At 53.0% G+C, this 15,669-nt stretch overlaps 1 protein-coding gene across 3 annotated transcripts in view; it reads right to left on the reverse strand.

The window, feature by feature from the left end:
• The window catches only part of LOC137435497 (proto-oncogene c-Rel), a 33,458-nt gene extending 18,898 nt beyond the window's left edge, over positions 1–14,560 (reverse strand). Inside the window, exons 1-2 of one of the 3 annotated variants that reach the window (XM_068129333.2) lie at positions 14,365–14,560; positions 5,673–5,818 (exon numbers count right to left, since the gene is read on the reverse strand). In XM_068129333.2, the coding sequence (XP_067985434.1) occupies positions 5,673–5,818; positions 14,365–14,440 (222 nt within the window). In that variant the 5' untranslated portion in view covers positions 14,441–14,560. Of the gene's footprint in view, positions 1–5,672; positions 5,819–12,910; positions 12,967–13,192; positions 13,212–14,364 lie in introns of those variants that run through there. The other 2 variants (XM_078784253.1, XM_068129334.2) reach the window with 2 other exon arrangements.
• Between the last annotated feature and the right edge of the window lie 1,109 nt (positions 14,561–15,669).

Raw genomic sequence — 15,669 nt, forward strand, 5'->3', positions numbered from 1 at the left:
TCTCTTTCTTCCTCATCAACCCCGAATACATCTGCTGTTGGCTTAAAGGTTAACGTGGCTGGCTTGAGATCATGGGGTCCTGAGTTTGAGCCCCCATCATGCCATTAAATTAACACCAGGTGGGTTGATCTTTACGAAGTCGGCAAAAGGAGTACCTTCTGACTAGTAATGGGGGGCATTGCATCAGCAGCACAGGTATTCACAGCCAGGGTATGGCAGGGTATGGTATTCACAGGTATGGGTATTCACAGCCATGCCACCAAAAAATGATGCTAAAGCGCGGCGTTACGCGCGCTGCTTGTGAGCAAGGAGGAAGCGGACAAGCGGTAACATATAAACGTCTTTATTGTAAGACTACACTAACACTGAACTCCTCCGGGCTGGTCGCCCGGTGTATAGCATGAGGCCACGCCTACCCCTCGGGCGTGGCCACCGCCCACTTGGTGCGTGGAATGATGTCACCACGCCAGTGGGCTTTTGTGTCCGCCACACGCGCCCCCCCCAGAATTCCCGCGCACCTGGAGGGCCAGTTTGTGGGGCAGTCGAATGACCCGGCCGAAGCGCCCCCTGGCGATCGGCGGCGTCCGGGGTGCAGGGATACCAGGTGGGATGCCCCTGGCTGCCCCTGGGATGGGTGCAGGACCGGGGGGCGCCGTGGCGGCGGGGCTGGGCGGTGCCGGGGGTCCGCCCGCAGGAGGGCGGCCCCGACGTGGGGGTCGGGCCACTGGCGGTGGATGGTCCACATCGAGGTGGGCCGGCTTGCGGCGGTCTACCGAAACGCGGTCAGGAGTACCGCCGATGTCCAGGGTGAAGTGCTTCGCCCCGGTCTCCAGCACGCGGAAAGGCCCGTCGTACGGGGGCCGCAGTGGTGTCCGATGGGCATCGTGGCGGACGAAGACGTACTCCGCCGTGCGAAGCTCCGGGGCGACGTGCGTCGGTGGGTGCCCGTGGCATGCCGTTGGCACCGGGGCGAACCTCTGGGCGGTCTCTTGCAGAGCGGAGCGCTGCTGTGCCGCGGACCATGGTGCCGTGGAGTCGGGGAGGAACTCGCCCGGCACCCGCAGCGGTTGCCCGAAGACCAACTCCGCCGCGGATGCGCGCAGGTCCTCCTTGGGCGCCGTCCGGAGGCCCAGCAGGACCCAGGGGAGCCTGTCGACCCAGCCGCCGTCGCGGAGGGTGGCCCGGAGCGCGGCCTTCAATGAGCGGTGAAATCGCTCACACAGGCCGATAGCCTGGGGGTGGTAGGCCGTGGTTCGGTGCAGCCGGACCCCGAGCCCCTGCGCAACCGCCCCCCAGAGCTCCGAGGTGAACTGGGGGCCGCGGTCGGATGAGATGTCTGAGGGGGCGCCGAACCGGGCGACCCAGGTGGCGATGAAAGCCTGCGTGACATCGGCCGCCGTTGTCGACACCAAGGGCACGGCCTCCGGCCACCGGGTGGTGCGGTCCACCATGGTGAGGACGTGGGTGAAACCCCGCGAGGGGGGCAGAGGTCCCACCAGGTCCACGTGGACGTGGTCAAACCGGCGTTCCGGCACCGTGAACGGGGCCAACGGGGCCTGGGTGTGCCGGTGCACCTTGGCGCGCTGGCACGCGAGGCATGTCCTGGCCCAGCCGCGGACGGCCTTCCGGAGGCCATGCCAGACGAACTTGTCGGCGATCAGCCTTTGGGAGGCCCTCGCGCCCGGGTGGGACAGGCCGTGGATGGCGTCAAACACCTGGCGCTGCCAGCCCGCGGGCACAATGGGGCGAGGACGCCCGAGGGAGACGTCGCACAAGAGGGCCGCGCCCGCGCCGTCGAACGGCACCTCGGTGACGCGGAGGCCCGTGACGGCGGTCCGCAAGGCCTGGACGTCGGGGTCAGCGGCCTGGTCCGCTGCCATCCGGGCATAGTCGATGCCGAGGTGGACTGCGTGGGCGACGGCCCGGGAAAGGCAATCCGCAACCGGGTTGTCCTTCCCCGCGACGTGCTGGATGTCCGTCGTGTACTCGGACACGGCCGAGAGGTGACGCTGCTGCCGGGCCGACCACGGCTCGGTGACCTTGCCCATCGCGAAGATCAGCGGCTTGTGGTCGACGAAGGCAGTGAACGCCCGGCCCTCGAGCAGATGGCGGAAGTGCCTGACCGCCAAGTGAAGTCCGAGCAACTCGCGGTCGAAGGTACTGTAACGGCGTTCGGGCGGGCGAAGCTGCCGGCTAAAGAACGCCAGCGGTTGCCAAGCTCCACGCACCCATTGCTCGTGCACCGCGCCCACCGCGTAGTCCGAGGCATCGGTGGTGAGGGCGATCGGTGCATCGGGCGCCGGGTGCGCGAGCATGGTGGCGTTAGCCAAGGCGAGCTTCGCGCCCGTGAACGCCGTGTCCATTTGCTCGGTCCAGGTAACGTCGCCTTTGCCCGGCTTACCTCGGAGAGCTTCGTGCAGGGGGCGCAGGAGCTGGGCGATACGGGGCAGGAACCGATGGTAAAAGTTCACCATGCCCAGGAACTCCTGCAGCCCTCTGATCGTGCGGGGGCGCGGAAACCCCTTCACCGCCTCCACCTTGGCCGGCAGGGGGACGGCTCCGTGCCTGGTGACACGGTGCCCCAGAAAATCGATTGTGGCGGCGCCGAACCGGCACTTTGCGGGGTTCACAATCAGGCCATGCTGGCCCAGGCGTTCGAAGAGCGTGCGGAGGTGGCGTAGGTGCTCTTCGCGGGACGCGCTGGCGACGAGGATATCGTCCAGGTAGACGTAGACAAAATCCAAGTCGCGCAGGACGCTGTCCATCAGTCGCTGGAACGCCTGAGCCGCATTCTTCAGACCGAAGGGCATGCGCAGGAACTCGAAGAGTCCGAATGGCGTGATGACCGCCGTCTTCGGGACGTCCTCCGGCCTGACGGGGACCTGATGGTAGCCGCGTATGAGGTCCACCTTCGAGAAGAAGGACCTGCCCGCCAAACGGGCGGAAAAGTCCTGAATGTGGGGGACGGGGTAGCGGTCGGGAGTCGTGGCGTCATTGAGACGGCGATAGTCCCCGCACGGTCGCCACCCCCCGCCGGGCTTCGGCACGATGTGCAGCGGCGACGCCCAAGCGCTCTCTGAGCGCCGAACGATGCCGAGTCGCTCCAGGGTAGCGAACTCCGCTTTTGCCACCGCCAGCTTCGTCGGCTCGAGGCGGCGTGCCCGGGCGTAGACCGGTGGCCCGACGGTGGGGATGTGATGGGCCACCCCGTGCTTGACGGCCCCCGCCGAGAAGGTGGGCCGCGTGAGGGCCGGGAAGCCGGCGAGGAGGCGGGTGAATGCGTCCGCTGCCGGAAGCGTACAGACCTACGTGGCCGGAACCGAATCGTTCGGCAAGCCGCTTGGCAATCCGCTCGTTGAGCTGGGCAACGCACATGCGAGCGAGCTGAACGTCTCGGCCTGGACAAGCCGTCTGCGCTTGACGTCGACCAGGAGCCCATTAGCGCACAGGAAGTCCGCGCCAAGCAGTGCCATGGGCACGTCGGTGGTGACGAACGTCCATCGGAAAACCTGCCCTCCAAACCGCAGAGAGAGGCAGCGTTTTCCGTACGTACGGATGGGCGTCCCATTCGCGGCAAGCAGCGCGGGGCCCCCACCCGCGGCGTGCTTGTCTGACGTGCCGGCGGGAATGACACTCACCTGTGCTCCCGTGTCGCACAGGTAACGGCGCCCGGAGAAGGTGTCCGTTATGAACAGCAGGCTGCTCGAACGGCCGGCGCTCATCGCCACAATTGAGCGCCGGCCCGGGCGTTTCCCGACCCGTTGAAGGAGCACGGCGGATGACACCGCCGAGCTTCGTGGCCGAACTTGGCGTGGAACCAGCACCAGGTGGTGGAGCTGGAGGAGCGCGGCTGGCTCCGCCAGGCCGGTGGAGTCGACGGGTTTCCCCGCGGTGGCGGTTTTCGCCGCGGCGGTGGGCGGGGCGTGGCGGCGTTCACGAGGTGCGTATCAGCATGCTGTTGAACCTCAGCGTGCTGTAGAAGATGATGCTGTGGAACATCAGCGTCGAAGGCCGTGACGGCCACGCCAACGCTCGCCCGCGTGTCCGAAGCGGCAAAGTACTTGTCCGCCTCGGCCGCCAATGCTCGGGGTTCCGTTAGCCCGGTCCCGGCCAACGCGAGGCGAACCTGCGCTGGAAGTTGGCGACGGAAAAGCGCCCGGAATAGCGAACCGGGGGCTTCGTCGCCCAACAGTGACAGCATATGGTCCATTCGGACCGACGGGCGCGTCTCACCGAGCTCGGGGAGATCCAGGAGGCGATCGGCCCGTGCGTCGTCCGTGAGGCCGAACGTGGCTAGGAGTAGCCGCTTGAGTGCCTCGTACTTGTGGCCGTCCGGTGGGTGGCGAAGGACGGACACAACTCGAGCGGCCGTGCCGGGCCCGAGGGAGGCGACGACATGGCAGTAGCGCAGGTCGTCGTTGGTGAGGCGCCGAAGCTGAAATTGGGCTTCGGCTTGAACGAACCAGACTTCGGCCTGGGCCTCCCAAAATTCGGGAAGTTTAATCGCCATTGCCTTGTCGTTGGCCATTGCAATGGCGTCGTGTTCGGAAGGATCGCTACGGCAGATCCAACGTCGAGGGTCACCAGTAAAGCGCGGCGTTACGCGCGCTGCTTGTGAGCAAGGAGGAAGCGGACAAGCGGTAACATATAAACGTCTTTATTGTAAGACTACACTGTAACACTGAACTCCTCCGGGCTGGTCGCCCGGTGTATAGCATGAGGCCACGCCTACCCCTCGGGCGTGGCCACCGCCCACTTGGTGCGTGGAATGATGTCACCACGCCAGTGGGCTTTTGTGTCCGCCACAATGCAGCCAATCAGCCACAGGTGGAATACTAACCACTCCCAACCCCTGATCTCTTTCTTCTGTTCTCACCCCTAATCTGACTTTTGCTGATCTTCTCCCTTTCCTTCCCTTCTGCCACTCGTGTGACGTCTTTGCCTCCATATCTCCACTTGATCATTCACTCATCTATGAGTATGTGAACCCAGTGTCTTTTTTCTTCTTCTTTTTTTTGTATACAAAGTCGAGGCTCGTGTAAGAGCTAACGCATTAAACACAAAAAAAAGACAAACAGACACATAAAACATAAAATGAAGGGAGCGGGAGACAAGAGGGGCAGAGAGAGGGAAACACAACCACAACAGTAGAGAGCAGGGACATCGGGAGATCTATGGAAGGGAGAGGGCTGGAAGTTGTTGGAGAGGGGGGGGGGGGGGGGGATTTAGCTCGTCTATGGGCCTAGATTTCCGTATACAAAATAAAAGAAATAAAACACTTCATCAAATGACACAATGGGTCCTCTCCCCTCTCCCCCCTTCCCCCCTTCCCTTCCCGTATTTATAGTGCACTTTGTCATATGTCCTGTCCAGGAAGCACCAGCCCAGGAATCAAACCGACTAGACAGCACAAAGATAAGTACACTACCTCTAGAGTAGAGTCTAGACAATCCCGTCAGGAAAGCTTTCAATCAAGTCAATGTATTTATCAAGCAGCTCAACAACTTGAGCATGTCGATTGAAAACAACCTCGCGTAACAAAATGAGGACGAAAGTAAATAAATTAGCAACAACAATGGTAATGAGGATACATTGCAAAATGTAAGCACAAGTTAAAAATTCAAGATGGTAGCATGACACGTCACATCCTGGTGTGAGAATCTGTGTGTCACCTGAACAGCCGTGTAGGTCTTGTGCTGTTCGGTGGAGTTGTCACCTAAAATGCTGCCCGCAGATCTTCCCTCGCACTCGTACCGGAAGCGCTGACCTCGCTGGCGAGGCTCTTCCAAGAGTTCTAAACGAGGTTCTCCATTGTAATCTGAGGACGTCAGACAAGATGGCAATTGAACGAATACTCCATGAGATTCAAGTGCCGATAAAAGTAAATAAACATTTATCCATGAAAATAAAGTCGAGGGACCAAAAAGGATTGACGGTTTGTCCGCAGGCCAACGTTTCAGGCTCTCTGTGCAGTTAGAGCGTTTCTTGGAAAGCAGAGGTATGCTAGACTTGGTCAAGGAAGGTGTTGGCCGAGGTTTACGGTTTGCAAAAAAGCAAACAAATCTGACGTTTCAGGTGTCAGTCCTTCGTTTTACGAAGGCTGTCGTTTTTTCCAGGGTCGCCGCTCCTTTTCAGGTGTCAGCCCTCATTACTCCGACGAAGGTCAACGACCAAAATCTTAGCTCTACTCCGATTCCAAAGGCAGTAGGCACACCTTTGCCAACCTGAAGTTGACAAAACCTGTGATTCGGTTTCAGGTGAACAGGATAGTTTCAGTAATGGATAAGAAAGATGTTTAAGTTAGAAGTGTTAAAAGTACAAGAGATTGTAGTATTACCTTAAAAAGGTTTATATGATCCACTATTGACAATTATAAACAAACAGCAATAGAAAAAGTGTTTCAGAAATTGCTATTCTAGTTTACTACAATTATTACTACAGTATACTGTATTATATGGGTATTTATATGGATATTTGGTATTATATGGGTATGGGTATGGGTATGGGTATGGTATTATATGGGTATTTATATGGGTATTTGGTATTATATGGGTATGGGTATGGTATTATATATGGGTATGGGTATGGTATTATATGGGTATTTGGTATTATATGGGTATGGGTATGGGTATGGTATTATATGGGTATTTATATGGGTATTTGGTATTGTATGGGTTTGGGTATGGTATTATATGGGTATTTATATGGGTATTTGGTATTATATGGGTATGGGTTTGGGTATGGTATTATATGGGTATTTGGTATTATATGGGTATGGGTTTGGGTATGGTATTATATGGGTATTTGGTATTATATGGGTAAGGGTATGGGTATGGTATTATATGGGTATTTATATGGGTATTTGGTATTATATGGGTATGGGTATGGGTATGGTATTATATGGGTATGGGTATGGGTATGGGTATAGTATTATATGGGTATTTGGTATTATATGGGTATGGGTATGGGTATGGGTATGGTATTATATGGGTATGGGTATGGTATTATATGGGTATTTGGTATTATATGGGTATGGGTATGGTATTATATGGGTATTTGGTATTATATGGGTATGGGTATGGTATTATATGGGTATTTGGTATTATATGGGTATGGGTATGGTATTATATGGGTATTTGGTATTATATGGGTATGGGTATGGTATTATATGGGTATTTATATGGGTATTTGGTATTATATGGGTATAGGTTTGGGTATGATATTATATGGGTATTTTTCATTATAAAGAGTAATTATTCATTTTTATCTGACATATAAGCCTGACTGGCTTGTGATCTTGAGTTTGAGCCCCTGTCGTGCATTAAACAACACCAGGTGGGTTGACTCAGCCTGTTACCCGTCCGAGGCTGGCAAAATGAGTACCAGCTGACTGGGAAGAGGGGCACTTCATCAGGATCAAATATGGTTGATGAAGGTGACATCCAAGCAGATGGAAGATTACTTCAGGCAAACGATAGAGTGAATACAGCAGAATGTTTGTGAAGTACAACGTGTTGACTGTTGTTTAAATCCGTCAAAGTGACGGGTACTTTTGATAGTCATCAGGAAACAATAGGTGATAGTAAGAAATGCTTTATTGCTATGAACTCGTGGTTCAGTTAGACAAACGATTTCTCAACGATGGACAAAAAATATATATATATATATCAGAATCTTGTAAAAAACATTGGGTTTTATTTTATTTTAACCGAGACCCTTTAAATGGAATTTAAAAACAAACAAAAAAAAAAAAACCACCACTATACCTTATAGATGGGAAAATAAATTACGTATCACACAAAACACGCCTAGCAACACCGCAAAGCCGTCAACAACCACTAAGTGTACATCAAAGTGGAACTATTAGTGAGCAAACCTCCACAACACAACAAAACAACTATTCACTGGCATCCACAACCACAAAGAGTCGGTATGGCGACAACGGACAACATAAATTCGCGATTTCGTAAACACGTCTCATGCAATAGTGTATCAGCAGGCACATGACCACAAAAAGGGAAACCCAGGAGGGAAAACAACAGTAAATGCTTGGAGAGGGAGTCGGTATGAAATGTGACATTGGGGAACCAAGGAAGATGCATGGGGAAGAGTGTTTATTTGAATCAGAAGGAGAATACGTCCAACGGAAAATCACCGCACGCCATACTCAGGAGATTCTGGTATACACTTCACCCTAAACTATGCCGACACTCGGTAGAGCGCATACCTCCACCAGGCTGAACAGTTTAAGCTTTGTATCCCACTGATAGGCCAGATCCGGATCCGGACCTGAACCCAAATCGAATCCGCTTGTTCTTGTCACGTATCAAACTCATCCACCAAGTTTCGTCCTACTCCATCCAATGTTTTGAAATATGCATTATAATCACCAAGCCTGGTGTTGGCTTAGCAGTTAGGGTGCCGGCTTGGGATCCTCGGATCCTGAGTTCGAATCCCGATCGATCGCTGAATTAACATCAGGGGGGGTTGACTCAGCCTGTCATCCTTCCGAGGTCGGCAAATTGAGTACCAGCTTGCTGGGATGAATGATCACGGTGTGTACCTCGGCTTAGAATAGGCACACCGTATCCCTGCGGATCGAAGAGGCGACTAAGGTTTGGCGTCAGGAAGGGCATCCGGCCATAAAAACATTGCCTCAAAACAGGGAACCATGATTGCCATGGGGCCCGCAAGGCTAACCCCCGCTCTAGCGGGGAAAATGGCCTGAAAACGATCATTCATTCATAATCGCACATTATATCGTTTTTGGCTGAATCTCTCAATGGTGACTAATAAGAAAAAAAAAAAATACTGTATCCCAATCTGGATCTTCACCACAATTGAATCAATTCGTCCATCTCACACCCAACGTGTCCACAAAGCTTCATCTGAATAATTCCATAACTTTTTGAGATATCCTGCTCATAGACAGACAGGCAGAGGTGAAAACATAACCTCTGTCCACCTTCGGTGGTAGAGGAAACAAATATGGGTTGTACCTGTTCTTGACGTACAATAAAAACAAAATGTCTTTACTCACCGCTTTGTGGTACGTTGTATATCCAGTTTTCCCCTTAGTTTGCAAAACATTATTGTTCCTCCAGAAGGTTTAAAGGAGATAAGGGCACGCAGTTGCGTTCCGCCTTTTTATTTATTTATTTATTTATTTTTAAACAGGAGTGAGTGGATGATCAAGGTAGAACCGACAGTGGGACAAATATCAACGGAATGAATGAATAGGAAAAAGAGGAAAGGGAGAAGGGGAGAAGGGATGGAAACACTGAAAGTAGCAAATACATGGTTGAGTTAGGAAAGGTTAATGGGGATGATAAAGGTCACAATTGGGGATGGAAAGAGATGGCGGTGCACTGCCTGCATCCAAGCTCTGTTGGGAAGAGTGACACAGAACAGTCGGAGGAGATATTATTTCAGGATTGAGATGTGCACTCAGCCTGGATTTCGGAAGATTAACGAGGAAGTGGTTACTGGAAGAAAATTATCTTTCGATTCTGGAGGAGAAGAACACAAGGAAGCCCCAATTTGAGAATGCCATATCAGCACACCTGAAACTCGATGTAAACAAGGCAACAGGGTGGTGGTGGTTGTGGAGCTACGGAGAGGGAAAATGCATACAAGAGATAACATACCACCCTTCACAACAATATACAGGGTATCTGAATAAACCTTACACGTCAAAAATGTTACCATCTTGTCGTTCTGCACTGCCTTGTGGGTAACAGCTAACTGACGTCATTAAATCATTCCATCACACGCCAAAACCATCTCTTAGGGATTAGTAACATTCAACATCGCCCCTCTCTCGGATATTCCATCAATTTTTCTGAAACACTGTATACATTTTATTGAGCTGCCCTGTGTGTAATATATATATATATATATATAAACTAAAAATGTGGCTGCCCCCTTTGCCCCGGCGGAGTGCTGCCCCCTTGCCCCGGCGGAGTGCTGCCCCCTTGCCCCGGCGGAGTGCTGCCCCCTTGCCCCGGCGGAGTGCTGCCCCCTTGCCCCGGCGGAGTGCTGCCCCCTTGCCCCGGCGGAGTGCTGCCCCATTGCCCCGGCGGAGTGCTGCCCCCTTGCCCCGGCGGAGTGCTGCCCCCTTGCCCCGGCGGAGTGCTGCCCCCTTGCCCCGGCGGAGTGCTGCCCCCTTGCCCCGGCGGAGTGCTGCCCGCTTGCCCCGGCGGAGTGCTGCCCCCTTGCCCCGGCGGAGTGCTGCCCCCTTGCCCCGGCGGAGTGCTGCCCCCTTGCCCCGGCGGAGTGCTGCCCCCTTGCCCCGGCGGAGTGCTGCCCCCTTGCCCTGGCGGAGTGCTGCCCCCTTGCCCCGGCGGAGTGCTGCCCCCTTGCCCCGGCGGAGTGCTGCCCCCTTGCCCCGGCGGAGTGCTGCCCCCTTGCCCCGGCGGAGTGCTGCCCCCTTGCCCCGGCGGAGTGCTGCCCCCTTGCCCCGACGGAGTGCTGCCCCCTTGCCCCGACGGAGTGCTGCCCCCTTGCCCCGGCGGAGTGCTGCCCCCTTGCCCCGGCGGAGTGCTGCCCCCTTGCCCCGACGGAGTGCTGCCCCCTTGCCCCGGCGGAGTGCTGCCCCCTTGCCCCGGCGGAGTGCTGCCCCCTTGCCCCGACGGAGTGCTGCCCCCTTGCCCCGGCGGAGTGCTGCCCCCTTGCCCCGGCGGAGTGCTGCCCCCTTGCCCCGGCGGAGTGCTGCCCCCTTGCCCCGGCGGAGTGCTGCCCCCTTGCCCCGACGGAGTGCTGCCCCCTTGCCCCGACGGATGTGCTGCCCCCTTGCCCCGACGGCGTGCTGCCCCCTTGCCCCGACGGAGTGCTGCCCCCTTGCCCCGACGGAGTGCTGCCCCCTTGCCCCGGCGGAGTGCTGCCCCCTTGCCCCGGCGGAGTGCTGCCCCCTTGCCCCGACGTTTAGCATTTAAAAGGATGGAGCACGGACAAACAACCATATGTTGGCAGCCATTGTGCAGGCTTCATGGCCCTAATGGCCTCCCTTGTAACTCTACTTAGCCGCAGGATCAATGTCGTTGCTCTACCCTAAACTCTCCATGGCGGCTGTTAGCGTAGCAGCTTCCTTCCTCAGATGTGGTCACCAAAGATGAACACGATATTCTAGATGGGACTTGAATAAATTCCTATAATGTTACCACCACGACCTCTTTTGATTTACAAGTTACCCCCCTACAAATACAGCCTAAATAAAACCCTGTTAGGTTTACCTGTAGCTACCTGGAACTGTGCTCTCTGCTTACCGCCCCTTCCTTTATATATCAACCACCAGATCCTTCTTCTGTGTGACATTCTCCAATCCCCAGATCCATCTGTGTGTCATTCTCCAATCCCCAGATCCCTCTCCTGTTTGTCACTCTCCAATCCCCAGATCCTTCTCCTGTGTGACATTCTCCAATCCCCAGATCCATCTGTGTGTCATTCTCCAATCCCCAGATCCCTCTCCTGTTTGTCACTCTCCAATCCCCAGATCCATCTGTGTGTCATTCTCCAATCCCCAGATCCCTCTCCTGTTTGTCACTCTCCAATCCCCAGATCCTTCTCCTGTGTCAAAGTCCAATCCCCAGATCCTTCTCCTGTGTGTCACTCTCCAATCCCCAGATCCTTCTCCTGTGTGACATTCTCCAATCCCCAGATCCTTCTCCTGTGTCAAAGTCCAATCCCCAGATCCTTCTCCTGTGTCACAGTCCAATCCCCAGATCCTTCTCCTGTTTGTCACTCTCAATCCCCAGATCCTTCTGTGTGTCATTCTCCAATCCCCAGATCCTTCTCCTGTGTCAAAGTCCAATCCCCAGATCCTTCTCCTGTGTCACAGTCCAATCCCCAGATCCTTCTCCTGTTTGTCACTCTCAATCCCCAGATCCTTCTCCTGTGTCATTCTCCAATCCCCAGATCCTTCTCCTGTTTGTCACTCTCCAATCCCCAGATCCATCTGTGTGTCATTCTCCAATCCCCAGATCCTTCTCCTGTGTCACAGTCCAATCCCCAGATCCTTCTCCTGTTTGTCACTCTCCAATCCCCAGATCGTTCTCCTGTGTGTCACTCTCCAATCCCCAGATCCTTCTCCTGTGTGACATTCTCCAATCCCCAGATCCTTCTCCTGTGTGACATTCTCCCTTCCCCAGATCCTTCTCCTGTGTGTCACTCTCCAATCCCCAGATCCTTCTCCTGTGTGTCACTCGCCAATCCCCAGATCCTTCTCCTGTGTGTCACTCTCCAATCCCCAGATCCTTCTCCTGTTTGTCACTCTCCAATCCCCAGATCCTTCTCCTGTGTGACATTCTCCAATCCCCAGATCCTTCTCCTGTGTCAAAGTCCAATCCCCAGATCCTTCTCCTGTGTCAAAGTCCAATCCCCAGATCCTTCTCCTGTGTGACACTCTTGAACACTGCGATTGAACAAACGACATCTTCACTGGACAAGCAAAGTATGCACATCACGGAATCGCATGCAATGTGCGTGAACTCTCAAACGGCATGGTACATGCTGCATGGTCTTCAAGGTATTTTCCGGTTGAAAATGTGATTATAATAAATAAAAAAACTAAATTTTATCTCCTCTTTTTCTCAATCACCCCGAAATTGAATTCCCTTCATTCACTCCACCCTCTCGTGCGTACATAATAAGTAGATGGTCGGAAACATAATGAAAACAAACAAATGAGATACATCTTTATGGACAAAGTGAAATGACACCTTTTGTACGCCCCGAGATGCGTTACTAATTTTCCGTTTTGTCCCATCTATTTATTACGTACGCACGAGGGTAAACATTTATCCACGCAAGTTTCCTCCCGCACGCAGGTACACCCCACTCAAAGTTGGGGCGAGAGATCAGCGATTCCATGAGTCCAACTGAAAAGGTTATCAAATCATTCATTCAACGTTACCTTCAAAGGCTTCGATGAATAAGCAACCACAACAATATCTACGTCACAGAAACGTCACAGAATCAACCCGCGAACAACGCTTGTGGCGAAAGCGACGCCGAAACGCGGTCCGCAGGAGGGGGTGGATCCAACATGAGGCTCCGCCCCCACCGAGCCCCATCTGTTTTGAATAAACGGGAAGGTTCAGGTTTCGCCCACGATGGGAAGTTTTGAGGCACGAAACTAATTGTATTTATTTATTTTGCCATTTGCAAAAGACGGAGCAAAACTATTCCCACTCACCGACTCGATCGCACGCTTTCGTACTGAGCTGAGCGGGAGAGGGAAGGGGAGGAGCGAGGGTGGACGGGGAGGAGCGGAGTATCGTGGAGGAGGAGCGGAGTATCGTGTAGGGGGTGGAGCATCTTTATTTACATTTCTAGGTAGCCACCACACCAGACCGACTCTGAAAAGGTACCTTTCCACCTGTGCCGACAGTTAACCAGATTCAGTCCGTCGTCATTGGCTACCTGAGTTATTTGTGCAAAAGTGGGATGGAGCCGTGGAGGTATTTCCCTACCCCCGCCCTCCTCTCCTCCCAAACCTATGTCCTTCTCCCTCCCTTCCTTCCTTTCCTTGATGTACATTTTCTCAGTACGTAATAAATAGATGGCCCTGGACAGGAACACCTGGAGTAAAGTAGTGAGCTCAAATTTGAGTTAAGACAAATCGATCCCAAATATCCGAGGAATTCCCATTTCCTATGCATATCCACATGAGTTCAAAAAGTTGTCGGACCGATCCGCAGGATATCAATTCATTCAATAAAATTCATTCTTTCATTCAATAAAATTCATTCATTCATTCAATAAAATTCATTCATTCATTCAAGGAGGGACACTTTCAATATAATTATAATAAATAATTGCTAAATAAATATCTTTCCTTAACAATTACATCCAGTACCTACCTGTTTAATTTATTAAAAGGTGAAGTTACCTTTTCTAGATTAGTTACAGTGAGTAGCCAATCTCGCTCCGAGACCCTTTAGAACGTCCCAGGTGTTGGAACGTCCATCGATCCCCATTTCCATGCAGGTACAGTGTCATCCAGACCCAGGTGTCATAGTCCCTCATCCGCCCAAAATACGAGCGGCTTCAAATTATTGAGGACGGAAAGCCGGCTGTCCAATCTGCTAGCCACCCTACTGCATTTTCGAGAAGAGCAGGCCACTGTGCGCCGGTAGTCACGGAACCACGTGGACGAGATGGGCATAACTTCATCCAGGTGGACAACTTGGTGAAATGACCTTACGCACCAAGTCCTTTTCAGCACTTTGTACCAAAAAACAACAGACGCGGAGCATACACCGCCTATAACGTCCATGACAATTAGTATTAAGGATCAAGTTATACCGTTGTGCGCGGATCGAATGATATTCGGGATATTAACGTGTAATAAATAATCGAACTCACCCGCATTCCACAGGTGGGTGCTGCAGGTGGAGGTGGTGCAGGTAGAGGCCGCGGTGTTTGGAGGTTGCAGCGCCATCCAAACCGCCAGTATCTATATGTTGTATCGGGCCTCACTCTCTCTCTCGTAGGTCTTCAGCGAGCTCCTTGTACTCGGAGTGACGTGCTCGTCGCGCGCGTGCACGTAATGAGGTCGTCCGAGGGCGGTGCATGGGCGGGGCGTACGGCACTGTAGGGCGTGGCTAGCGCACGGGAAACTCGCGCTTCGAGGAAGTTCGGGGTAGAGAATTTCCCAGTTGCTAATTATAGGTCAATATGTGCGCTTTACGCACCCACCATTACTGGAGATGTGTCGAAGGCAATCGTGGCGCGAAACACAAAGGGCGTCCCCGTACAGGTAATGCAGGTGAGACGCTCAAAGTTTCAAAAAATACCTGCTTCACAGCTTTTACCCTCAATCCTTCATGGTTTATCAAATTATCACTCCGGAAGCAATCTTTCACAAAGGAAAAACAAAATGTTAATTTAATGTATGTTGTTAGCTCACCTGGAACGAAGTTCAGGGGAACTTATGCGATGGCGCCTCATCCGTCCGTCCGTAAACACTTGAAACTTCTTCTCCGAAACCGCTGATGGGATTGCGACCAAATTTGGCACAAATGATATTTGTTGTTCACGGCATTAAAAGGTTTGTTCACGGCTTGTTCACGGCATTAAAAAAAATCGGGGACTAAGGGGGTTTACCGGGGGTCAAAGTGGGTCCAGGTTTGACCCCCCCCCCCCCCCCCCCAAAATAGGAATTTGCTTTTTCCTCTGAAACTTCACATGCAATTCTGATGAAACTTCACATGCAATTCTGATGAAACTTCACCACAACATTCACCACCCGTGCTGTATCAATGCTTGTTGAAGGCATTAGAAAAATTGGGGTCTTAGGAGGTATATGGGGTTTGGGTTTCCCCCCCAAAATAGGTATTTTTTTGTTTGTTTGTTTAAAGTCTTATGTTTATGTTAGTATGATTCTACATGCTGCCCTGTTTTGTAGCAACCATTGAAATTGGTTTAAAATATCTTCAGTCGGTGCAGTATACTGTTTAATCTACCAGGTGAGCGCCAGGGGTATTGCACCTATGTGTTAACTTGATTTGTAAAATAATTTCAACATAGTGTGAACGCGTGGTCTCTGTTCGCAAACTCCAAGTTTTTCTTTTTCCCGATCTCGACCAAACTTTCCTTCTGCAGTACTCGAGTGTCTCCAATGTAGCCATGTAGGTCGTGGTCCTGGTCCTGGTCCTGGTCCGGGTCCTG

The sequence above is a fragment of the Myxine glutinosa genome, chromosome 9 (assembly GCF_964187855.1).
Source record: "Myxine glutinosa chromosome 9, kmMyxGlut1.1, whole genome shotgun sequence".
Classification (NCBI taxonomy): domain Eukaryota; kingdom Metazoa; phylum Chordata; class Myxini; order Myxiniformes; family Myxinidae; genus Myxine; species Myxine glutinosa.